Source organism: Chenopodium album, chromosome 4, assembly GCF_948465745.1.
Source record: "Chenopodium album chromosome 4, dcCheAlbu1.1, whole genome shotgun sequence".
NCBI lineage: Eukaryota > Viridiplantae > Streptophyta > Magnoliopsida > Caryophyllales > Amaranthaceae > Chenopodium > Chenopodium album.
In genome coordinates this window covers 69,309,963-69,334,546 of record NC_137837.1, presented here as the reverse complement: position 1 = coordinate 69,334,546, position 24,584 = coordinate 69,309,963, and the positions used below count along the sequence as shown (strand labels likewise).

Below are 24,584 nucleotides of genomic sequence, written 5' to 3'. Positions count from 1 at the left end.
ACCTATAAATCCTTAATTTGTGATAATATATGCGTAGTAGTAAATTTCCAAAAACAAAATTGTAATTAATTTGAATATATAGTTATATTGAAATTATTGAAATAAAGTAATAGCTAGAGGTATTGGAAAAAAAATTAAATGATGTTTTAAAATAATTTATCTGACATCAATTATATGACTCAATTTTATTATTATTTTTTTTTTGGAAAAATCTAATAATGCTCCATTTAAAAGATGATTAAAAAGGAGTTGGAATAGTTATTTTAGGTAAATGTGTATTGAAAAATTATGAGCACCAAATAAAAAGGAATATATTTTCCATAAAAATAATATGAAAGATTTATAATAATATTCGTATAGAATCAAATATTAACAAAAAAAAAAGTTAAAAAAAAAAAGAATTTTGGAGGGAAAATACAACACCGAGATGTGACACGTGTCATCCCTGGTGTCTAATTTAGTATTAAGTTATTGATTATTGATGATTTGGGAATGGATGAAATAAATTTGGGAATCAAAATTTTTTAATGGTAAAGGATGGGCCCGGCTTGATTTCCTATCACAGGAATATCAAGTGGGTATTACACTATTGCCCACATGGGAGGGGCGATATAATCTTGAACCCGGGTCTCAGCCACGGGAGCCGAAGCTTAGCTCCACTGAGCTATAGTCTTCTTGCTCGGTTAATTTAACATTATGTCAACTTTTGTAATTATCGATATAGCCAATTAAGATTTGATTTTGTTGAGGCCTTCCAAAGGGAGATTTGTGATGTATGAGTAAATACATAACGAGGGGTATTGGGTTCATTTCACGTAAATGCATTTCTGAATTTTAAGAGTAGTACCATTGGGTTATCAAATGTACCCACTGGATGATAAAATATTATCATTGAACATTCAGTAGTACTATGTATATATGTAGTGATACTATATATTCATTAAACGGTACTCACTACGTATAGAAATAATATCATTACATAGTCAATGATATTATCTAAGCTTTCAATGGTCCATTTAAAAGTGGTCTCACTTACCCATCTCTCTCCTCCTTTCTCTCACCCCCATTTGCTAGTTTTAGAGTGTACCATTGGGTGATTTATAGTATCACTAGATGATCAAATAGTATCATTGAACATTCAGTATATTTATTCAATGGTACTGTATATTCATTTAGTGTATTAACTATGTGTAGAAATAGTATCACTACATAGTCAATGAGATTATATAAGCTTTCAGTGGTACATTTACAATTGGTCTCACGTGCCCATCTCTCTCCTCCTTTCTCTCACCCCCATGAGCTTTACAATATTTTGCAATATTTGCAAATACATATCAAACCTACATTAGTACTTCCTCGATTTTAATCTGTATTGATTTGGATTATTATTAATCTTGGCTTGACCTTCACAATTCACCCCTTGATTTGTACTTCGTATGATTACGTAGATTTGATAACCAATCAAATTTTTTTTTTCAAAATATAATGGAAAACTACCAACTTAGGACATGTTTGACATCATTTTTTGTTTTTTTTAAAAACAAAAAAATAAAAATAAGGTTGTTCCACTTTATCTCAAAAATATCACGATTCTAATAAGTTTGTCTAATTTTTGGTTCATTATGTGACATATATCCTATGATTTTGAAAAATAAAAAACAAAAAATAGAATACCATAAACAAACCATCAACTAGTGGTTTTCTCGGCCTTAAAAACACCATTTGAGTTGACAATTTCCTTGATTGGCTACCGCTAATTCAGACGGCAGTTTTGGGCTAAATCAGGAGGGAAAAAAAGTGGTTTAGTACATAGATGATGACATAGAGAGCAGGTTGGAAAATTGTGAAAGAGTAATGTATTTATGAATGTAGTTCAAAGTGTAAATGTATTTATGAGTGTAGTTCTTTAGAGCATTATTGAGGAAAAGCACTTCATAAATCCTCCAAAATTAAAACAATCTTAAAAAAAAAAAAAAAAGCTCTACATGACAATGAATTTCAAATATTTGGGTGTCAAGAAACACAACCTTTATTGTAATTTTTAAAATTTAAACCATCCATTATATACGTAGTAAATCATTATGTTTCAATTTCATCCCGCTCTTCATTATTATTGCTTCAAAATAAAATATGCATTTTTTTTAAGCAAACAGTGGAAGTATGATGAAAAATGAAAATTGGTGCACACGTTTGCAAATTGGCTAGAGAATAAAAAGTACTCCCCCGGTTATGTTTTGTTCTAACCACTTTTCGTTGTAAGTCGCTTTTTTTATGCTCTACTCACAACAATGATAGAAAAATTAGATTACAAAGAACACACGCAGTGAGCCAGTGACACAACTTATACAATTTGTTGGATATTTTAACTAAAAATAATTATTATTAATTGGTTTTAATTTAATGTATTTATTTTTTAATTTAAAATATAACTTAAATATTTCATTTTTGAAGTTACTGTATTATTTGCTTTAATGTTTGCTTTGACTTTGTGGTGGCTTTGGAAGTGGCGTAATACTAGGAGCTTTGATGGGGATGCATCTAATATTCCTGTAGATCAAGTAGCATTTATATATGCTAGGGGTAGCCACGGTGAAGAGGGCGTGGGAGAGGCATTTCATAATTCACAGTCCGGCCAAAAGAAAGAGAGAGAAGAGATATTTGTGAGATGGAGTCTGCCTAGAGTTGGCTGGGTTATGCTAAACTCGTATGGTGATGCGTGTGGGAACCCGGGCCTGGCTTCTGGTGGTGGATTGATTCGAGGACACAAAGGGGAGCTTCATGAAGTGTTCACAATTAATTGTGGCATTTGTATCTATACCAAGGCTGAAGTTCTTGTGGTGCTCCAATGCTTAGCCATAGCTTGGAATGGTGGGCACAAGAAGGTTCAAGTCTGTGTGGATTCTGAAGTTGTTGTTAGAATGTTATCGTTCAAAAGTGTCGTGCCCTTATCTCGAGGGAAGAGGGATGGGACGTCACCATTGAACACTGTTACAGGGAGGCGAATCGTGTTGCGGATTGGCTGGCCAATTTTGAAGTGGAAGCATCTCAACCCCTTACTATCTTCTTACCGGTCCCTAAGGATCTTACTGCGGTTTTATTGGAGGAGCTTGAGGGAGCAACTAGACCGATGATGGTGCCAACTCGAGAGTAAAGTCTTCATTTGGGGAGCTGCTCTTTAGTTTAGTGCTTTAACTGTTTCCTTTTTGTGTTTTTTCTTTCTGTTTGTTTTTGTTGTTTTTTCTTTTGTTTTTGTGTGTTCTTAACTCTTAATCTATTTTTAAAGTTACTAACGTATAATTGGTTTTTAAAACAAAATTAATACCTAAAACTCCGCCTGAAGATCAATGTCACATAAGAAAGCCTTGCCCTAGCTGACCGGGCGGAGTTTCGGGAAGTGTATTTTTACTATTTTCGGGTTTCTTATCTTAAGGGTTATAAATACCCTTTGTAAATCCCAACTAAACATACTTCGTTATTACTTTTTAGCAGCTTTTAACCTTCATTAGAACCCTAATATTCTCTCTAGATCTAGATTAATTTGCACTTTCAAGTTTTGATCTTTGTTCATCAATAATTGGTACTTTTCTTCATTCAAGTATTTGGTATTCATCTTTATTTCTTCTTTTACTTTTAAATGCTTATTAATCATGTTTTCTTCATTGAATATTGTTTTTGATTTCATTAATATGTGTGAGTAGTTTTCTTATTCCAAGATCTAGCGGTACCCGAATATGATTAATGCATGATTTAATTCTTTAAATTCTCTAATAATAATTGTAATTGATATATATGCTTAATTGATTATGCTTATGCCAATACTAGATTAGGGATAATTGGTGTTGTTATTAATCCTTTGTTTTTATCGCAACGGGAGTTGGGTTTTGACGGATTTGAATAAATCAGTTAAGGGTTTGAAGTTCATCAAGGGAGTAGTTGAATGGATGATTAGGAAGTCAGAGTAATGTGCTTAAGGTCTTTAATTTACATGATTCCACGGAAGTAGGCTTGAGTGTGATTAGGGAAGCCATTGATAACTCGGGAGAGACCATTGGTACTATTCAGGGATTACTTTTCCTCTTTAATCAATTGAACTATGTGTTAGGGGTAGAACGACTATTGCATTAATTGTATTCGTGGTGATGCTTGATCTTGGATGTTTTTAGCATTGAATTGTCATATTGTTTAGGTTTAATCGTTTTAATTATCTCTTTAGTTATTGATTCTTACTTATTTGAATTGGCTACTTGCTTAGTAATTGCTTGAGTCTATTTAATTAGTTGAACCATAGTCTCTTGGGATCCGACCCTTGCTTGCCCGTCTACATAGTAGTGGTCTAGTTAGGTTTATTTTTGTTAGGTACGCGACACACCTATCAAATTTTGGAGCCGTTGTCGGGGACTAACGGTTTCATTCTAGTTATTTGTGATTCGTTTTTACTAAGCATATATTTTGTTGCTTCGGCTATTGTTCCTTGTGTCTTTGATCTCCCGTTTTAGTTTCTTTGTTGCATGCAAACTCAAAGTTCAGGTTCAGATGATTTAACACCTTTTGATTCTAAGATCGAAGCTATTGCGAGAAGACGAAGAGGTAGAAGAAGGAGAAATCGAAATACAAGAAACATGGTTGATCCGGGAACAAAATCTCTTTTGGAGTATGGTATTCCGGATACAACAACCGGATTTCTCTCCAGTATTGTTAGACCACCTGTCACTGCTCAGAGTTTTGAGTTGAAGCCCCAATTCATACTGTTCATCTCCAATGATTCTTTTGCAGGCTCATCGAATGATTGCCCTGTGACTCACATTGATAGTTTCCTGGAGAAGTGTGACACTATGAAGCTCAATGGTGTCACTGATGATGCTATTAGACTACGCCTTTTCCCTTTTTCACTACGGGATAGAGCCAGGGAGTGGTTACGAGATGAAGGTATTGGTTCTTTTGATACGTGGGACAAGCTTGCCAAGGCCTTTCTAGTCAAATTCTTAGGGCAAGAGAAACCCGCAAAATTAAGGAACGAGCTATCTACTTTCCATCAATCCAATGACGAATCCCTATATGAGGTATGGAGAAGATTTAAGCGATTGCAAAGACAATGCCCTCACCATGGTATTCCAGAGTGGATGTTGATCCAAACATTCTATAATGGTTTGAACCATGAGTTTCGCATATACATTGACGCTGCGTCCGGAGGTTCTATCATGATGAAGAACCCAATCGATGCTAAGGATTTGATTGAGAAGATGGATGCTAATGATAATTACCATCCAAGGGGACGAAATGCTATCAACATAGGTAATAAACATGATGTTGATGCTCTAACCATGTTGACTAGTTCTGTGCAAGCACTAACTCATAAAGTCAATCAACTCCAAGCTGAGTCCCCTTGATCCTCGATGGAAACTTGTCAGATGTGTGGATTGCAAGGCCATACTGCAACAGAGTGTCAACCTAATTATGATGGAATGACAATTGAGCAAGCTAATGCTTTTTATACCATAACCTCCACAAAGGCCATTTGATGAAGGGTGGAGAAATTATCAAGGGTTCTCATATATGAACAATCAGGCTCAAGTGAATCCTCAACCACCACCTGCTTTTCAAGCAAGGGCACCTTTCAATCATAAATCCACACAACTACCACCACCCCAAACCTCAACATTTGATCTTGAATCAATTATGAAGGCTTTTACTACCTCCCAAATTCAACAACAAGAGCTTATATCAAAGCAATTTGAGCTACAAGCAAAGCAAAATGAGTACTTTGAAAACTCAATCCAATTGCTCACCGCTCAAAATAAGAGGATAAAGACTCATCTTTCTCAACTTTCACAACAAGTGAGTCATCTAACAACTCTTCAAGATCAAGCAAAAGTCCAAACGAAACAATGCAATGCAATTTTCGTGAAGAGGGATGAATTGTTTACGGGTGGATTAGAAGAGAAAGTGTGTAATGTGGAGTCAAGAATAGAGAAGCATGAGAGAGAAGGTCCCAAATATGTTGCTCCACAAGCATATGAGGAGTCGATGCCTTTCCCGCAAAGGTTATCAAAAGCTGTGCTCGATAAGCATTTTGGGAAGTATTCCGAGACTCTTAAGAAGGTATATGCTACCATTCCTTTTTCCGATCTTGTAGTTCAAATGTCTCAATTTGCAAATTTTGTGAAAGAAATTCTAGATCATGATCATAATGATAAGAAATTAGAAAGTTTGGTAGTAAAGGAGAAATGTCCTTATCTTTTACATGATAGCTTACCACCTAAATTGCACGATCCTGGTAGTTTTACTATCCCTTGTATGATAAACAAACCATATTTTGATAGGGTCTTGTGTGATCTGGGTGCTAGTGTTAACTTAATGCCTTCTTCAGTGTATGACAAATTAGGTTTGAAAAACCTTAAACCCTCTCCTATATCTCTTCATATGGATGATAGAACTGTTAGACTCCCTAAGGGTGTAGTTGAAGATGTATTAGTTGGGATTGGTGAACTTGTTTTTCCTGTTGACTTTGTTGTAGTGGATATGAAAGAAGACCATAAGATCCCACTCATCTTTGGTCACCCTTTTCTTGCTACAAGTCAAGCTCTAATAGATGTTCCTAAAGGACAAGTGACCATAAGAGCTCAAGATAAACAAGTTGTGTTTAAGCTTTTCAATGACCATAATTTTACTTTCGATGGTGGTACTTGTTTGAGAATCGATGCTACTAACCCTTTGGTTGATAAGTGTGTTTCTAATAGAAATCTTGTGAGCAAAAAGGACAATATTCCACCACATGATGGGTTTAGCTACATCAAAGTAAATTCGGATACAAGGCTCATCAACTCTAATTTGAAAGAGTCGTTTGGAGGTGAATATATTAATGAACAATACCATGGAGTATCTTCTGTGTGTGGTGACCCAGGTTGAGCTACTAAAGAAGGGTCGAGCTAAAGACCTTAAACAAGCGCTAAATGGGAGGCAACCCATTTCCTTTTTTGTTTTATTTTCCTTTTAGTTTCTTTTTCTTGTTTTTGTTTTTTTAGTGTCTTGGGGATATGTTGCGATGTTATTTTGAGGGTGGTCCCAGCTCCGCCCTTAGGTATGATCCCTCCTCTTTCAGTAGGGCCTAGTTTTCTTTTTCCCTTGCTTGTTCTTATTCAATATATGTTCACATTGAGGACAATGTGAAGTTTAGCTTGATGGAGGGATTACTTTCTGCTTTGGGTTTTTTATACGACTATGCCTCGATGATGATATGTAATATATGTGTGATTTTTAAAATTGAAAAACTTGTTTTTGAAAACCCATTCACTGATTGATTTGGAATTGAACTTGTTTGTGGCTAGAATGGTCTCCCCGCTCGACCAATATGGATAGCTTGAGTACCTATGTGAGACTTTTGAGCCATCTTTGACTGATATATCTTATTTCAACCATTCTTTTTTCATGTGTGTTAGATTTTCCTTCATGTAATTTGATTCTTGGATTTGCTTTGCGATTATTTGAGACTTATGATGCAATGTGGAAGAGTGATGAAGTTCCTTTTAGATAATTAAAGCCAAAACTTCTTAGGTGTTTGATGCTTATTCTATTTTCTTTTTATTTTACATTAACTCTTAGGATGAACCAAATTGAGCCATGATTCCCCTTCTTTGACGCCTTACATTTTATGCCTTAGAGCCTTTTTGTAGGTTTATTTGATGGAGAATCAATGTATTATTTATGCCCTATTGAGTTGTGTTTGGAAAATAAAAGAGAAAGAAAAAAGAAGTTAGAAAAAAAGAGCAAAAATGAAAAAAATCAGAAAAATAAGTTTGTGTATGCTCTAAGTTTCAAAAAAAAAAAAAAAAAAAAAAAAAAGAAAAAAAATGAGAAAATGAGAATGAATAAGAAAAAAAAGCAATATTTGTCATGGAAATCTATGTTGTCTTGTGAAGAAAAGTGAGAATAAGGGCATGCTTATATGTTGTGCGGAGGATATAAGGTTGGTTTAGTTTGAACCCGACATTTGGCTATGTAGTGGGATTAGGATTTTTGTTATTTTTGAGCACCACATTCCCAAATGACATCGTCTAACCCCATATAACCAAGCCTACCCTTATTTAGGATCTCATGACTTCCGTACTTGCATCATCGCTTTATAAGTGGAGAAAATCTATAAGCAAACCCAAAGAGGACAATTGCATGAAGTCGACGTGCATAATTGCAATTAGGATGAGTGGTTTCTTATTCTAACCCTTATAAACACATGAGTGGCTTATTTGTTTTATTTGCACAACTAAAGTGAGATGCTATTCATATATGACTGAGTTGGTTAGAGGAGATGTGTGGAAAGATTGGTTGTCAATTCCGAGTGCTTGAAGTTTATGGTGGTTTTATAATCACTAACTTGCATTTCTTGTTTTTTCACTTGGTTTTAATTCGTTCGCACATATATTCTTGCTTGAGGGGCCATCCTACTCTTCTTGTGTTCTATGTTTCAATGCTTGAGGACAAGCATTGGTCTAGCTTGGGGGAGTTTGATAAGTCGTATATTGAGCGTGTTTTTAGAGTCCATTTAGGTAGTTTTCAAGATTAGATTAATTATTCATAGCTTGTTTTGGTGTGGTTGTGATCATGTTGTGCTTTTATGGGTAGTTTCGTTGTTTTTGATGTATTTCAGGATGAACGAGACTAATTTGGATGGTCACGAGAGTTTGTTAAGGTGGAAGAGTGATGATACCAGTGTCCGCCCTGGCAGGGCAAAGGAAGGAGAAGAGAAGAGCAAAGTAGTACATAGATGTATCTTACCCCCATCGCCCTAGCAGGGCAAGGTTGCCCGGGCTGACCGGGCAAGTGAGGTTATCAACATTATAAGCTCCGAAAGTCATATTCTCTACTTGTTGCTTCTCGCGCCCGACCGGACAGCCTTGCCCTGGCTGAGGGCGATGGGGGTAAGATACATCTATGTACTAATTTGCTCTTCTCTTCTCCTTCCTTTGCCCTGGCTGCCAAGGCAATGTTGCCCTCCCAGGGCGGACACTGGTATCATCACTCTTCCACCTTAACAAACTCTCGTGACCATCCAAATTAGTCTCGTTCATCCTGAAATACATCAAAAACAACGAAACTACCCATAAAAGCACAACATGATCACAACCACACCAAAACAAGCTATGAACAATTAATCTAATCTTGAAAACTACCTAAATGGACTCTAAAAACACGCTCAATATACGACTTATCATATATATGTATGTGTATATATATATATATATATAATTAGCTCGATACAAATGATAAATGATAATTACCTATTTACAATTAGTTAGAGTTTAGCCTATAATAATTGACAAAGGCAATGATAATTACCTATTTACAATTAGTTAGAGTTTAGCCTATAATAATTGACAAAGGCATGTACATTGTAAATATGCAGATATTTTCTTAATGATAAAGAAGGAAGATATTTTCTCAATCTTTCAAAGGATTTTTTTTTTTAAATATTTTTTTTTTCTTACCTATTTACAATTAGTTAGAGTTTAGCCTATAATAATTGACAAAGGCATGTACATTGTAAATATGCAGATATTTTCTTAATGATAAAGAAGGAATATATTTTCTCAATCTTTCAAAGGATATTTTTTTTTAAAATATTTTTTTTTCTTCCCAATTTCCCCTTTTTTCTTGAGGATATATATATATATATATATATATATATATATATATATATATATATATATATATATATATATATATATATATATACATAATTTATGTGGTCTGTAAGATGATTAAGATCAATGTTTGGTTATTCCTAGCACATATACATGACCCAACTTGATCATAACCCGCAAATTATTGACTTGAACCAAATTAAATTAGCTTGGTCAACCTAGCTAATTTGCTTGAGTTAAACTTGCCAAATAAAAAGGGGTTAACAAATATATAAAATTAAATTTAAAAAGCTAATTAAGAGCATCTCATCATTGGAATAATCGAGGTGACGTGACCAGTCACTGTCTAAGTAAAAAAAAACCAACTATAGTACGGCTGGACAACGAGTTATGAACCTAGGGTTAACACCTCACCTGTCGGTAAAGGTGCACTCCAATGGACGAAGTGAAAAGATTGAGAACCGTCTTTGTTGGTTGAGATATTGGAACACTTTTTAGACAAGATACTAGAAGAGAGAAATAAGTAATTTGGTATTTTAGAAATAAGTAGAAGATTTTTTTTTCCCACTTACCACTTGAAAGGAAGAGCTTGTTTTTTTTTTTTTTATTTTATTTAATTTTTTTTTAATTTTTTTTAATAATAATTATTAAAGAGAACGTTGAAATTAATAGGAAATAAAGAGTTTTGTAACCAAAGAATAATTTGACAATAAACTCAGGGCCTGTTCTGATTAACTAAACTGAACTAAACTGAACTTAACTTAACTTATTGGAGTTGAACTGAATATTTTATAATAGAAGGAAATTAAGAACTGAACTGAATTTAACTGAAAATAGTCGAAACAGAACAGACCCTCAATTTGTAATGCTAATCTATCATTATCTATAATTAAATATTGTGATTTTTTTTAATAATAATTTGTACTATGATTCTATTAATGCCAAAATGTTTAATACTTGTAATTATATTTAATTAATATTTCTTAATTCTTGTCAAAAAAAAAAAAAATTCTTTAATGCAAATACCTAAAAAAACCCGAACATTTGCTGAAAAAAAAAAGATTTATTTATTTGCAATACCTACTTTGAAGAACATTAAAAATAAAATAAAATAAGAGGTTGTATTCCACTTTTCTGTACTAAGGTTGTGTTTGGTAACTAGCTTATTTGAGCAAAATTAGCTTATTTGACTAATATTAGCTTATTGACTATTAAATAAGCTAATTTAAGGTGTTTGGTGGAAATATTATTTAAAGAGATTATTCCACTAAATAAGTTCTTTTTCAAAAACTTCTTTTAGAAGGTTTTTCAATTAGCCTATTCAATTCTTATGGTGAAATGACATCGATACCCCCATTTAATTAAAAAAACCTATATGAATCACCTACCCTATAATTAGCTTATTGGTCATTTCACATAATCAATTAGAATTAAACAATCAACTATTTTACCAAACACTTTTCTACAATAAACTAATAAAATAAGTTAGTGAAATCAGTTAATACAATCAACTTATTAAAATCAATTAACACAATCAACTTCACCTTTTCTCCAAACCCGGCCTAAAATTTTTCAATCACAAATCACCCTAATCCCCAAATTACAATGACTTTAATAACGCTCTAATGCACCCCAAGGCCTCAACCAAATATTCAACGTCGAACCACTTATCAAGTTATCAGCCTTCACGCCAAAATCCAAAACAGAAAAAACACTTGCACACCAACTGTTCGACAAAAAGCCTAACTGAAGGAAGAACAGAGCAAACTTCAAAAATTTTCAAAACCTCTCTTTCATCGAACCAATTTCTTCTCCTTGCATTCAATTAAAAGCAAAGGATCTTCTTTTCCAGTTGGATACACAGCAATTGTAAGTCTATCATGCCCAATTTAGCTTCTTTTGTTTCTAGGGAAACTAAATCAATTAAAATTCTATATGCAGTTGTATTAAAGGGTGATTGGAACCAATTTTTAAAACCCCAAATTGGTTCTAATTTGACTTCAGTAAAAGTTGAGAAAATATTATCACATCTTTCATTAGATTATTATGATTCATGGGTATTTTATGAATGGGTTGAAAAGATTCCTGGGTATAAGCATTCCCTTGAATTAACTTGGTCTATGATTCATTTGTTGACAAAACACAACCACTTTAGAATTGCACAGAATTTGCTTCAGAAAATTGCTCTTAAGAATTATTTATCATCCCACACTGTTCTGAATGCCCTTGTGGGTGCCCAGCATGACCCGGGTTCGAATTCGCAGATTTTGAGTTGGTTAGTGATATATTATGCTGATTCTAAGATGACTCAGGATGCTATTCAAGTGTTTGAGTACATGAAAATTAATAGGATTAAACCTCATTTACATGCTTGTACTGTACTTTTGAGTTCTCTAGTGAAGGTGGGGTTGACTGCTACCATGTGGAAAATGTACAATATGATGTTGAAACTTGAGATTGATCCTAATATTCATGTGTATAATGTGTTGCTTCATGGTTGTTGCAAGTCTAAGGATGTGGAAAAGGCGGAACAGTTGTTGAATGAGTTGGAATTGAAGTGCATATTGCCTGATCTTTTCACTTATAATACACTGATTTCTTTGTATGTAAAGAATGGTAAACACTATGAAGCTTTGTCTGTTCAATACAGGATGGAAAATGCTGGTGTGGCACCCGATATTGTGACTTATAATTGCCTGTTATTTGGATTTTGTCGGGAAGGTAGGATGAGGGAGGCTTTGAGGCTTTTTAATGATATCAAGGGTGCAAAACCTAACCTTGTGACATATACCACTTTGGTTGATGGATATTGTCGGGCAAATGACGTAGAGGAAGCATTGAGGTTGTGCCAAGTAATGGAGGCTAAAGGTGTCTATCCATCAGTTGTTACTTATAATTCGATTCTACGCAAACTTTGTGAACAAGGGAGGATACGGGATGCGAACAAGCTTTTGAATGAGATGAGCGAGAAGAAGGTAGAGCCTGATAATGTTACTTGCAATACATTGATAAATGCTTATTGCAAGATAGGAGATCTGGAATCTGCCTTAAAAGTCAGAAACAAGATGTTAGAGGGTGGGTTGAAGGTTGATCAATATACTTTTAAGGCACTTATACATGGTTTCTGCAATGCCAAAGAGATAGATAAAGCAAAAGAGCTGCTTTTTGATATGCTTGATGCGGGTTATTCTCCAAGTTTTTGCACTTATTCGTGGATTGTAGATGTTTACTGTCACCTGGATAATGAAAAGGCAGTAGCAAGACTGCCAAATGAGCTTGCAAAGAGAGGTCTATTTGTTGATATCTCAGTGTATCGAGCTCTTATTAGAAGTCTGTGTAAAAAAGACAGAACTGAATGGGCTAAAATAATTTTTGATTGTATGGAAGAGAAAGGAATCAAGGGAGACAGTCTTGTATACACTAGCTTGGCATTTGCCTACTTTAAAGAAGGGAAGAGAAGGGAGACCTCAGAGTTATTAGATGAGATGTACAAGAGGAGGTTAAGTGTAACATTAAGAATATATAAATGTTTAAGTGCTTCAAAAGCAAGTGAGAGCAACTTATTAGAGGTCTTTTGGAATCACTTGTTGGAAAGAAAGCTTATCTCAAAGAATGTTTACAAGCACATGCAAGACCTAAATTGACCTCCCATTAAGCTGAGTGAATTTTGTATCCTGGCATTTCAATGCAGCATGTCGAAATTGGACAGGGATACGGATACCCTTTTCTGGAAAAGAATGACGGGATATAAGTAATTTTGCTCTGTGTTCATTCAAGCTTTCTAGCTCAACTACCTTCTTTACTGGTGTAGGTAATATTAATTATTGTACTACCTAAATTAGCACAGTTATTAGTCTTACGGAATTATTTGAAGTTATAAAGATCTCTCTCTCCCTTTTTTTTTTCTTTTTTTTTCTTTTTTGTGAAAAATATAAAGATCTCTTTTATTTAATACGAAGTAGAAAATTAGAAAATTATTCAAAGTCTAGAGTGAATCTCATAGTGTAGTACTCCGACCACCGTCAAAACAGTCCTGTCCTTGTGTCTTTGTGAGCTTTGCTGTTTTCTCTATATCAAACCTAGACAAAGAACAATTTATTTTATTTTTAATATTTTATAATAGTCATTTTCTGGGATCTCTACAAACAATCGGTATGCTTAAAGCTTTTTACTTTGTTTTAAAGCTTACATTCGTTTAATTTGTTATGGAGTATTTTTTACTTGAATTGTTGTTGTGTCATACTCAATTACTCATCTAGCGTCATGGATAAATTTACGATAAAACCACGAGTAAATAGGTGCTCCTCGTATTAATTTTTAGGTAAAATCACGTGTTGGTAGTGCAGTATGTCGATAGTATAAATGTATATTTCTGATTGAAGCTTATGTACGAATTTGCATGTTCTATTTCGTTTAAGAATTGTTACTTTTTTGTGTCAAAAATGGAATTGTTACTCCTTGTTAGCTTCAATGGCAGCAAGGATTTGCTGTATTGTTTTTTATGCTGTTATTTGCTCAAGTTTTATTCTTCAATTGTGGATAGTACTTTCTGTTTTTGGAGTATGTAACTGTAATTCTTTCCTTATCAGGTATTGTGTTGATCAATGGTTTCTTCTAGGTGACCAAAGCACCAAACTATGTCATAACTTGTGAGGAAAGCCAAGAAACATTCAAATGGGGAATCAAGATAGTAACAGATGATTCAGAAATTAACTCTTACAAGTCTTTTACCTATCAAGGTGTCAAATAGTGTCTTCATGACTGTGTTTACCTATATGGTCAAGGTGCGAAAGATACAGATATAGCTAAACTTGTAAAGACGTGGGAGTAAAAAACAGGAGCAAGAGAAAGAAAGTTATATGGTTTTTCTGCCCAATAGATGTATGCAATTTCTTAAGGAGTACAAGCCATTTTAGTATGACCTATTTATGGCTTCTGGTGAGGGCCAAGGAGTTTCCAACATTATTCCTCTGGTAATTTCTCCTACCTTCTTGTTCACTTTCCTAATAATTTCCCATGTCTGGCAAGCTAACAAATTGTATTTTGGGAATCACTGTGAATGCTTTACTTATCAAATTTATGCACTTTATGAGTCCAATGAATATATATTGGTTGAACAAAAATAGGTAGTTTTGTTCTAACTACTCCAATTTGCTTTGTGCATCTATTTAACATTTCCCTTGTTTTTGTTATTCGTAAGTGAAAACTGTCTTTCCTTTGGAAGAGTTTCTGTAGATGTTGTATTAAGGGCACATATCCAAATGAATCAGTAGGCACTATAGCCATATTGTACTCAGAACTTTATGGTTGGATGAAACAATTAATTGCTGTAAGAAAATGATGTATATCATTAATCAACCTTGTATAGGTCTAGCTGTCCAATCTATGGACTTGGTGAATCAAACTATCAAAGTTTATCGAGACACTGTTAAGAGCAATGTTTATATTCCCTTTTGGCAAGCCAGGTGTAATTTTGTCTAATACTAGGATGCTCCCTGCAAGAACAGTCTGTGAATATGGATGGGGTTACATGGTCGAAATGTTTTAAAAGAATTTAGGAAAATTATCTTAATTTTCTCCCCCTTTTTTTTTTATTAAGCTATTGTTGGGAAATGTAATGTTGCATGTACTGCAAAGGATAGAAGGAACACTCTTCTATCTAAATCAGATTTGGCAAAGACTAACTACTATGTTTCCCATCCTTGATGTCGGAGATCTGAGGATATCAAATACGTTTCCTGATATCATTGACAAGATAAAAGATTAGTGTGAACTGTATGATTTTTATGTCTTAGTTGGATTACTTGTACTTCAAAGAAATCTTGGTAAAACGTATATAATTTTCTACTTGGCTTCAGTTCTTATAGTTAGTTGTTGGAGGCCTCTTTTTTTTTTTTTCTTTTTTTTTTTCTCATACTAATTGACATTGAAGTGACTTTCTTGATAAAGACCGACTTAGGTTTATTGCAAACAATGCAATAATGGTATCAATGGGAAGTCAAAGTGTCAAACTTGTTGTGGTTGGTTTGTTTAAAATGTGACTTTTTTTTTACCTAGGAGGGTAACGATTTTTTGCTGTGTTTGCTTGAGTGCAAGAATATATGAGTTACAGTAGTACGGACTATTACTAGAAGAGCGCTTCTTGCTAATTTATTACAAGACAATAAAAAGCTACCTTCAAAAAAGTGAAATTTCAATGCTCTCATACAAGATTTTACCAAGAAAAAACTGTAGTTGGTCTTGCACTCTTGCCTTTGACATTTGTAATATTCCTTCTATTTGAAGTGTTTGGATTTTATGTTGGTTCTTTATATTCTGTTGTCCACAAGTCATATTATATATGCTTGTAATGTCTATATCTGTAATCTTTTTCTCTTTCGTATTTTAATGAGTAGGCAGTTGGTTATCTTCATTATTGTTTTGCAATGTGTTCTTTATGTTCTGGTATTCTATTCATCTTTTGAAATTATCTGAATTAGTATGTCTATCTTTCTACTATTTTACAACACAACACACCACACTAGACCTGGCAATCCTGACCCAGACCCGATGACCCGACCCGAATGACCCGACCCATGACCCGAAATCGACCCGAAACCAGTGACCCGAAATTGACCCAAAACCCGAATTAACCCGACCCGACCCATACCCGACCCAAAGTGGAACTGACCCGACCTTGACCCGAAACCCGAAACGACCCGACCCGACCCAAAGTTGACCCGAGACCCGAAACGACCCGACCCAAAGTTGACCCGAGACCCGAAGTTGACCCGACCCGAAAATGACCCGACCTTTAACTTCTTTTAGTAAATAATTATATAAGTTAGTATCTCCGTTAACTTTTATTTGCAATTTTGGAACATTTTATATCTCACAAATAATACCCCAAAGTTACAAATAAAAGTTAACGGAGGTAGTATAAAAAGTTTATATTAGGAAATTATACATTAAAATAGACCCAACAACATCTTACATGACTACATTGACTTTCATATAATAGCTAAAAAAGATGGTCAAAGTGAGATGTGTGAATAGTGCAAAATGTCAAATCGTTGAGAGTAATTTTGGACGAAGGGAGTACAAGAATAATTCAAAGAAATTATTACAACAATGACAATGATAATAGGAGTACGTATTAAAACTAATATCAATAAGAGAGTGAGGTATAACTCAATTAGTTCTTCTTATTTTCAGGAGATCCTGAAAGTGATTCTTAGCCTAAAGTTCTAAACACACACAAAAAAAAAAAGTTAATAAAAGTCAAACAATTACTATAATCCATGAAAAAAATAGCCTTAATAAATATAGTGAGTTTTTCGTCAAAAAATAAATAAATATATATACAGAGTTGAATTTAACCCAATGAATCACCCGAATATGACTCGACTAGAAGTTGACCCGACCCAAAGTTGACTCGGAAATTGGACCCGAAAATTGACCTGACCCGAACTGACCCGACCCGAAAATTAACCCGACCTAAACTGACCCGACCCAAACTTGACCCGACCTGAACTCGACCCGAATTGTTGACCCGATACCCGACCCGACCTGATTATCAGTCGACCCGAAATCAACCCGAAACCCAAAATGACCCGACCTGACCCGAACTTAACCCGATAATCTTTTGACCCGAACTTGACCCGACCTGAAATGACCCGACCCATACCCGACCCGAATGACCCATTTGCCAGGTCTACACCACACCACATGTACAAATTTTTTTTTTTTTTTTTTCCTTTTTACCTGCTTTACTTTCTAATGGCGGTTATAGACAGTTATGTTCTCTCTTGTTATATATAAGCAGGCATTTTATATCTTACCATTGAATTAGCAAACATTTTCTTAAGTCCATGTGTATGCCTAGCTTCTTCTATTGTTCGTTTTGAACAGTGAGTGACCACTTTGCCTTAATTTACTGGTTAAAAAGAAGATTCTGCCCTTGCGTCCTTTATCTGATGCTGCAATATTAATATTATCTTGGATGTTGACTAAGATATGGGAAGACCTCCATGTTGTGACGAAGAAGGTGTTAAGAAAGGACCCTGGACTCCTGAAGAAGATCAAAAACTCCATTCGTTATGGTTCTGCGAGAGAGGGAGATTTGAGGTATGGGGCTCTTGTTTTTTCATCACCATTGACATTTCTACCGCGGATGCCGCCGCCGCCGTCAAGGTTCTCTTCTTGATTGTTTGTTCATATTGATGATTTCTGGTGATATATTTGATCAATTTGATTTTGGATTACTGAGTGTTCTCGGAAACCCTAGAATTTAACTAAATATAAATTCAAGAAAAATATGACAGAATTTAAAAATTGGAAAATTACCCAACATTTTATTAGCACACACAATTTTGGAAATCTTAGACAATAATTTACATAGGTAATTGCTACTTATTGTAAATTTTTTGTTTATTTAGTGAGAAATTTGAAATCAATTAATTCTGATTCATTTAGCTATACTGGGGTAATTAACTTATTTTTAGCTATAAGATTTCTGCTAATGTGAAATATACCAAGGATTAGAAAATGCTAATGGGAATAACCTTCAGCATCAAAATGTTTGGCTGAAGTACAATTACTTGAAAGAACAATTTATATCTACAAGAAAACAAAAGCAACTCCAGAGGATTACACTTTTTTGGTCACCTATTTTAGTCAGAAAACTACACCAGAACAGCTGCGTGCTTTAAAGAATCTTTATGAACTCAAGTTCAGCATAATGTCTACAGGATTACAAAACATAACATCGCAGTCTCTCAAAATTAAATAGTAGGTCAAACGATGGACTATTTTTGGCACCTGTGTATTAGCTCTTTGGTTTCCCAATAGTTAAGTTACATACAAATAAGACAATTTCAGACATTTTTTTTTCTCTATAAAGTTTTTACTACCCGTGTTTAGGAGACAAAATAAGATGAGCCAAATACAGCCTTAATGATAAGAGATATGATTGTCTATCGGTCTTGTACTATTTTTATTGGTTAATTGTTTGTCATATGAACTTGTAATGTGTCAACTAAAGTCGGAAGGAGATAGTAGTTTGATAATGTAGTGGTCGTGTTTATATGGCCAATGTCGAGTTTAATATGGCATAGTATGTGATTGATAGGCATCAAAGATCATAAGTGAAAGTGGAAAAGCATGGCAGGAGCAAAAAAAAGCCTTATGTCGAAGTTAGGTGAGGATGAAAATGACAAGAGTAGAAATAGGCCATAAGATGATTTTATAATTAATCTCTCTTGTTTTGGTGAGTGTATGATAAAGGGGTGCGCGAGAGAGGAGAGAAAGGTGCAACGTGAAGGAAGAAATGAGACAGGGCTGAGCTGAAGCACATTAGTCATTTTGAACAGCAGCCTTGAGAGTTATTGATAGAGAAGATGAGGGTGAATTGAAGGTGGAAGATTGAGCAACCTGTCTATGTAATATGTATGGTATTGCTAAATTTTGTATTTGTTTTTATTAAATTTTTGTTATGAGAGTGAATTTTTCCGTGAGCTACGACAATGGAATATACTTATTTAATATGCTGTTAGTTCAACTTTAGATGAAGAAATGATATTATCGAATTACTGAGGGAATATTAACCACTATCTTTTTCTTCTCAAAAGCAAAATTCATAAAATATTTTCTCATTTCTCGAAATTCATATATGTATATTATTAAGCATGTTTGGTAGATTTTTTTTTTACCCCATTCAATAGGTTATCTGGATTTGAGTAAAATGATTTCTGAAGCACAATGCATATATCCTATGAACAGATTCAAGTCATTCAACACTATATCACTTAAAGAGAATTAACAGGAGAGGTTTTTAAAATCTATTTAATTATTGAGGGATAAGCCAGGAAGCTTTGACAAGGTTTGGTGATAAAAAAAAGTTGAATTTTGTAAAAAATTCCTCACATCATAATCCTTTGTTGCTACTGAACACTCTCGTGGAAAATCTAGACACTCCGGAGATGTTATGCGTATGATTGATACAATTAATCATTTATTGACTGGGATAAGCAATCCTTAATTTTTCTGAATTTGTATGTTATCTGCAGACTGTATGCTGGTGTTTCTGATGCTCTAAGATTTACAAGCTTAAGATATACATCACAAAACAGGTAGTTCCTATCCTTGTCAATATATAAACATAAAAGAAAAGGTTAGATGAATCTTTGAAGTACCTCTCAGACCACTAAAATCTATGTAATTATATACGTGGCTTGCAGGTTTGTGTTCATGACTTCATGTTTAAGTTTGGCCTCGATCTCATTTTGCTGATTTCTTTTGCAATACTACTGTTGTAGCTGGATGTTGCCATAAACTTAGGAAATTGTGGTGGTCCTGTCTTTAGTGCCAAAGGCAGTTGTGTAAACATTGCATTTCAATCAATGAAACTGAAAGTATTGGTTATGTTATAAACTTTGCAAGCTTATAAAAGGAGAGAGAAAGAGATCACTTTTAAGAGACCATATCAAGAGTGTACTTGGGATACGGAATACAAAACACTTTAAAAGAGTTACTAAAGAAGGTCCATGGGGGTTTGGGAAAATTATTCAAACCGTAAAATAGAGTTAGATGGAGAGAGGAAGAGGGAACAAGAAGGTTGGTAGGGGGGGGATACGAAGGATAAATGAGACAAGGAAAAGGGACAAATAGTAAGGAGCCTTTAGATTTGAAGTATATTTTGACGGGTAATTTGAATGCGAGGAGGCCGAATAAGATTAATGAGGCTACCAAGATGCCTGAGAAGAGGAAAGAAGAGATTGAGATTAGGTTGTTGCTGCTAGGTTGTTGCAGAAGATGTCTGAGCAGGGCAGGAGAGGGAAAGGAGGTGGTGGTTTGATGTAGAGTAGTTTGGTTTCTAATACTGGTGTTAAGAAGGTTGGTTATAGGGGAAAATACGGATTCTAAAAGGAATTCTAGCTTTTCTGAGAGAAAGTGGGAGATCTAAAAGGATTTCTAACTTTCTAAGGGTCACATACCATTTTAATTCTTTCAATAAGACTCTAAACTAATCTGTATATTCAATTGTCAGTTTATGTGCATCAATAACTAACATCCTTTTCATTTTCAATCTTAGAGCAATGATATATCTTTCTTTTACATTAAGTGTGATTAGAAATATTGCGAGATCTGTAATTTTCATCACCTGAAGTTAGGTGTGTGTGTGTGTTTTTTTTTTTGGTTAATACAAGTATATAAAATTGTTGCCTTCTTCGGTTGATTGCTGTATTCTTCATTTGATTGTTGTATTCTTCATTTGACAGGTTTTGGGGATTTCTAATGATGAAAGGTACTGTGGATTATAAATAAATGATTGATAGATTATAGTTGAGAAAATTCTTTAGTTAATTAATTGTACATAGTTGTTCATAGATTTTGTCAAAGATGCCATTGTTTGAGCAGCTTCTTGTATACATCAACGATATTACATTCCTTTTGTGGATTATTATATTATTGTGCTATATATGCTTACATTTGTTTTACTTTATGGGTTGTGGTGTCATGGTGCTGGCTTAGTGCATTATTGGGTCAATCAGGACTCAACTTAGCAGTGACTCCTTAGTAATATAAGCTTGTTAAAGCCAATTTAGAGCTCTTTAAAGCAGTTTATCTTATAGGAATTCGTGAATGTTGGGTTTGGTTGCACCATTTAGTGTATGAATCATTGTATTTTGGTGCTTGCGCATTATGTTTGACTTTAGTTTTGGTCCGATTATTGAATTGGAGTTCCTTTACTTTTGTGCAGGTTGATACATATGTTGGTTAAAATCTCTCTTAGTATGACTTTCAGAATGATCCTCTTTTAGAAGTGAAAACTACTTGTGGGTCTCTTTTGTATGAACTTTCAGGTATGATACAAGCTAATTGCACTTCAGCTCTTCAAGGTTAGGATGTTATTTTTATCTTGTTTTCATCAGTCATTAACTCTGTTCTTTTTGCCTGTTATTTTATATAGATAATATGGGATGAAATGAGCAAGCCTGAAATAACTAGGGATATGATATTACTTGAGCTTAAACAAGAATGCATAGAAGTATACACGAGAAAAGTTGATGTAGCTAACCACTCTAGAGCTCAGCTAAAACTGGCTATATATTGATGATTCAAAGGTAGAACTTGCAGCCATTTATTCTGCAATTGGAGAACTACCATTACGTATCACATATTCACATATGTAAAAGTTGCTATAATTAATTTGAGAACTTGGTAGGATTAGTAACCTTCACTCCTTTTTAGAATGCTTGATCAGGTGTCTAATTTTATAATGCTTTGTGTGATTCCGCGGTTTCTATTTCAGTAATTCTTGCCAAAATTCGATTTGAAGAAGCTGGAAGCCTGATACTGTTTCAGAAGTCCTTAAAGAAATTTTGTAGGATTAGTAACCTTCACTCCTTTTTTTTTTTTTTTTTTTTTTTTGACAGAGCAACTTTTTAATTGCCAAGCGGTTCATCTTGAATTCTTGACTACAGGCTCATATTGAAAATTCTTAGCTTTATGATTACCCCATAGTAATATTCCACTGAATCCTGCATTTACAGGCAAAGAAATGTGTTGGTACCATGCAGTTCAGCAGTTGATATTCTGAAAAAATTGAAGCTTAGGCTATGCTACAATTGGGTTATTTAATCTTATCAACCCTTTACTTTACATTCACACCATCACTACATAATCCTTTTACAGTTACTCCAATATTTCATCATTCTTTATATTCACTTTCATTTTTTTTAAATTGTTTATCCCCTCACTTGTATGCTACCCTCAATCCAAGCATGCCTTTAATTGTTAGTCATCTCTCATCTAGTCATTTGAAGGACTGAAGCATTTAGGACTCCCCTGTAGCTGAATGTTTGTGCAAAGGACATTCCCCGTCAAGCATAGCGCCTGTGTATTGTATCTTTTGATTTTAAGTGTGAGGAGTTCTGGAAGAAGCGGGGAATATGTAGTATTTGTGTGCCAATATTAGGCTCTAAGATATTGCTAAAGCTTGTTTTCTGATATTCTGTCATTGGAATTGCGGAACTGTTATCAATAGGTATGGTTTTATTAAGATGTCAAATACAGGTGACTTCAACTTGAGATTACTGTATTTTTTTTTTTTTCCTCCATTCGTGCTATGAAGTATGAACTTTACTTGAGAATTTAGATATTGATTTAAATCACCACTTCGGATTAGTGCTGCCAGCCTAATTTGTTGCTGAACAAGTATTCGACATCCGATTGTTTCTTTGTTTTTTAGGATAAATTTAGCTTACGTAGGATTTATTTCGAGATCACAGGAAAGATTTTTTTATATCAAATAAAAGATAAAACAAATATACTTCTTCGTATTCGCAATTTCTACCCTACTCCAGGAGTACCTAATACTAATTGCTTTGAATTATGTTAGGGATTTTTTTAAAAAAAAAAAAATTGTTTTACTAATTTTATAGAGCCCTTTCCCTATATAATGTTGGGAAATTATCTAATTCTCAAATTACAGCTACTCTTTTTTTAATTCCCACCCTACCGTCCACATCACCGGTTGAGTTGGAATTTTTTTAAAAAACGAGTTTATTAGAAAACCGCTACTTCAAGTAGCGGCGTGCTACTGAAAACCGCTACTTCAAGTAGCGGTTTACATATTAGAAACCGCTACTTGAAGTAGCGGTTTGTATTTACTAATTACTGATTTACAGATATTTTGTTTTTAAAGAAAAACTTACAAAACAAACCCATAAACCGCTACTTGAGGTAGTGGTTTTAATTTCATAAACCGCTACTTCAAGTAGCGGTGTTTTGAGGAAAACCGCTACTTGAAGTAGCGGTTTACAAAATTAAAACCGCTACTTGAAGTAGCGGTTTGTTGCTGGACTGAGAAAAAAAAAATTGGTTTATTTTCCTTAGCTGACGTGGACGGTATAATGGGAATTAAAAAAAGAGTAGCTGTAATTTGGGAATTAGATAATTTCCCAACATTATTTAGAGAAAGGGCTCAATTTTATATGTACAGAATTAAGAAGAAATGCACTTTTAAACTGAAATCTCGCACAAGTCAATATACGGTAGAAGGGTAAGAAAATTCCTACTTAAAAGTGCAACAAATGAGGATAGATCTTACAACCTCGGTTATTACTTATTGGGACTTGATCTGACAATTTGAATTAGTCAAGTCTAGTGGACTTGCGAATCAAAAGTACCTTAAGTATTTTACAACTTTAGCACTACCCTATAAGAGTTGTTCTAGATTCCTTAAAAAAAAAAAAAAAAAAATTTTTCTAGATTGATTTTTTTTTTTTTTTTTTTTTTTTTTAAATTATTATTATTATTAGGAAAATTTCACATTTGCTACCAGGGAAAGGACCCTAATTCACATTTACTACCCCTTTAATTTTTTATTTTATATTGCTACCACCTAAATTAGAGTATTTTAAAAATCACTACCACTTAACGGAATCCGTTAGGATTTCCGTTAAGTTTATTAAAAAAAATAAAAAAAATTAAAAACATAAATTAAAAAATCAAAAAAAAAAAAAAAAAATTAAATACCACCTTCCCCCATCCCCCGCCACCCCTTCCCTACCCCCTGTCGGCGGTCGTACTTGCAGCCCCGACCACCGGAATCCGACCCCCCAGCCCCGTTCCCCCCACCGAAATCGAGCCCCTCCCCTTCCCCTACCGTTTTCGGCCTTCCCTAACCCCAAACCACTCGTCCACCACCCCCAAAACCACCCAAATCAAATTTAGGGTTTCGTTTCCGGCTCGATTCAGGTTGGGGTGGGGGAAATCGGTCGTTTTCGGCTCGATTCAGGTTGAGGAAAGGGGAAATTGGATTTGATTTTCGCTAATTTTTGGGTTTTCGTGTTAATTTGTTTGATTTTTGGTTAATTTGGTTTACGGGTGGCTTTTGTGGTGGCTGATTTGGGTTTTCGTGGGAAAGGGGTGTGAATCCGGGGTGGGCTGGAGTTTTCGTGGTGG

General features: G+C 34.4%; 1 protein-coding gene and 1 non-coding gene across 4 annotated transcripts; one reads left to right on the top strand and one right to left on the bottom strand.

The window, feature by feature from the left end:
- Positions 1-5,003: 5,003 nt before the first annotated feature.
- On the bottom strand, positions 5,004-5,110 carry LOC145629524 (small nucleolar RNA R71). The gene has a single exon (XR_014111690.1). It is a non-coding gene; the product is annotated as a small nucleolar RNA R71 (small nucleolar RNA).
- Positions 5,111-11,318: 6,208 nt separating this feature from the next.
- Positions 11,319-22,705, top strand: LOC145627155 (uncharacterized). 3 transcript variants are annotated; one of them, XM_081679552.1, is made up of 8 exons: positions 11,319-13,446; positions 14,225-14,608; positions 17,629-17,807; positions 18,745-19,061; positions 19,682-19,744; positions 20,894-20,919; positions 21,376-21,478; positions 21,586-22,705. In XM_081679552.1, the coding sequence occupies exon 1, from the start codon at positions 11,516-11,518 to the stop codon at positions 13,277-13,279; it is 1,764 nt and encodes a 587-aa protein (XP_081535678.1). In that variant the 5' UTR covers positions 11,319-11,515; the 3' UTR covers positions 13,280-13,446; positions 14,225-14,608; positions 17,629-17,807; positions 18,745-19,061; positions 19,682-19,744; positions 20,894-20,919; positions 21,376-21,478; positions 21,586-22,705. The 3 variants fall into 3 exon arrangements, with proteins under 3 accessions (XP_081535678.1, XP_081535680.1, XP_081535679.1); XM_081679554.1 differs by lacking the exon at positions 20,894-20,919; XM_081679553.1 differs by lacking the exon at positions 18,745-19,061 and having other exon boundaries at positions 21,586-22,704.
- The last annotated feature ends 1,879 nt before the right edge of the window (positions 22,706-24,584 follow it).

Bases quoted from the DNA above. Each gene is read 5' to 3' on its own strand.
- LOC145627155 (XM_081679554.1), top strand. From the start codon at position 11,516: ATGCCCAATTTAGCTTCTTTTGTTTCTAGGGAAACTAAATCAATTAAA.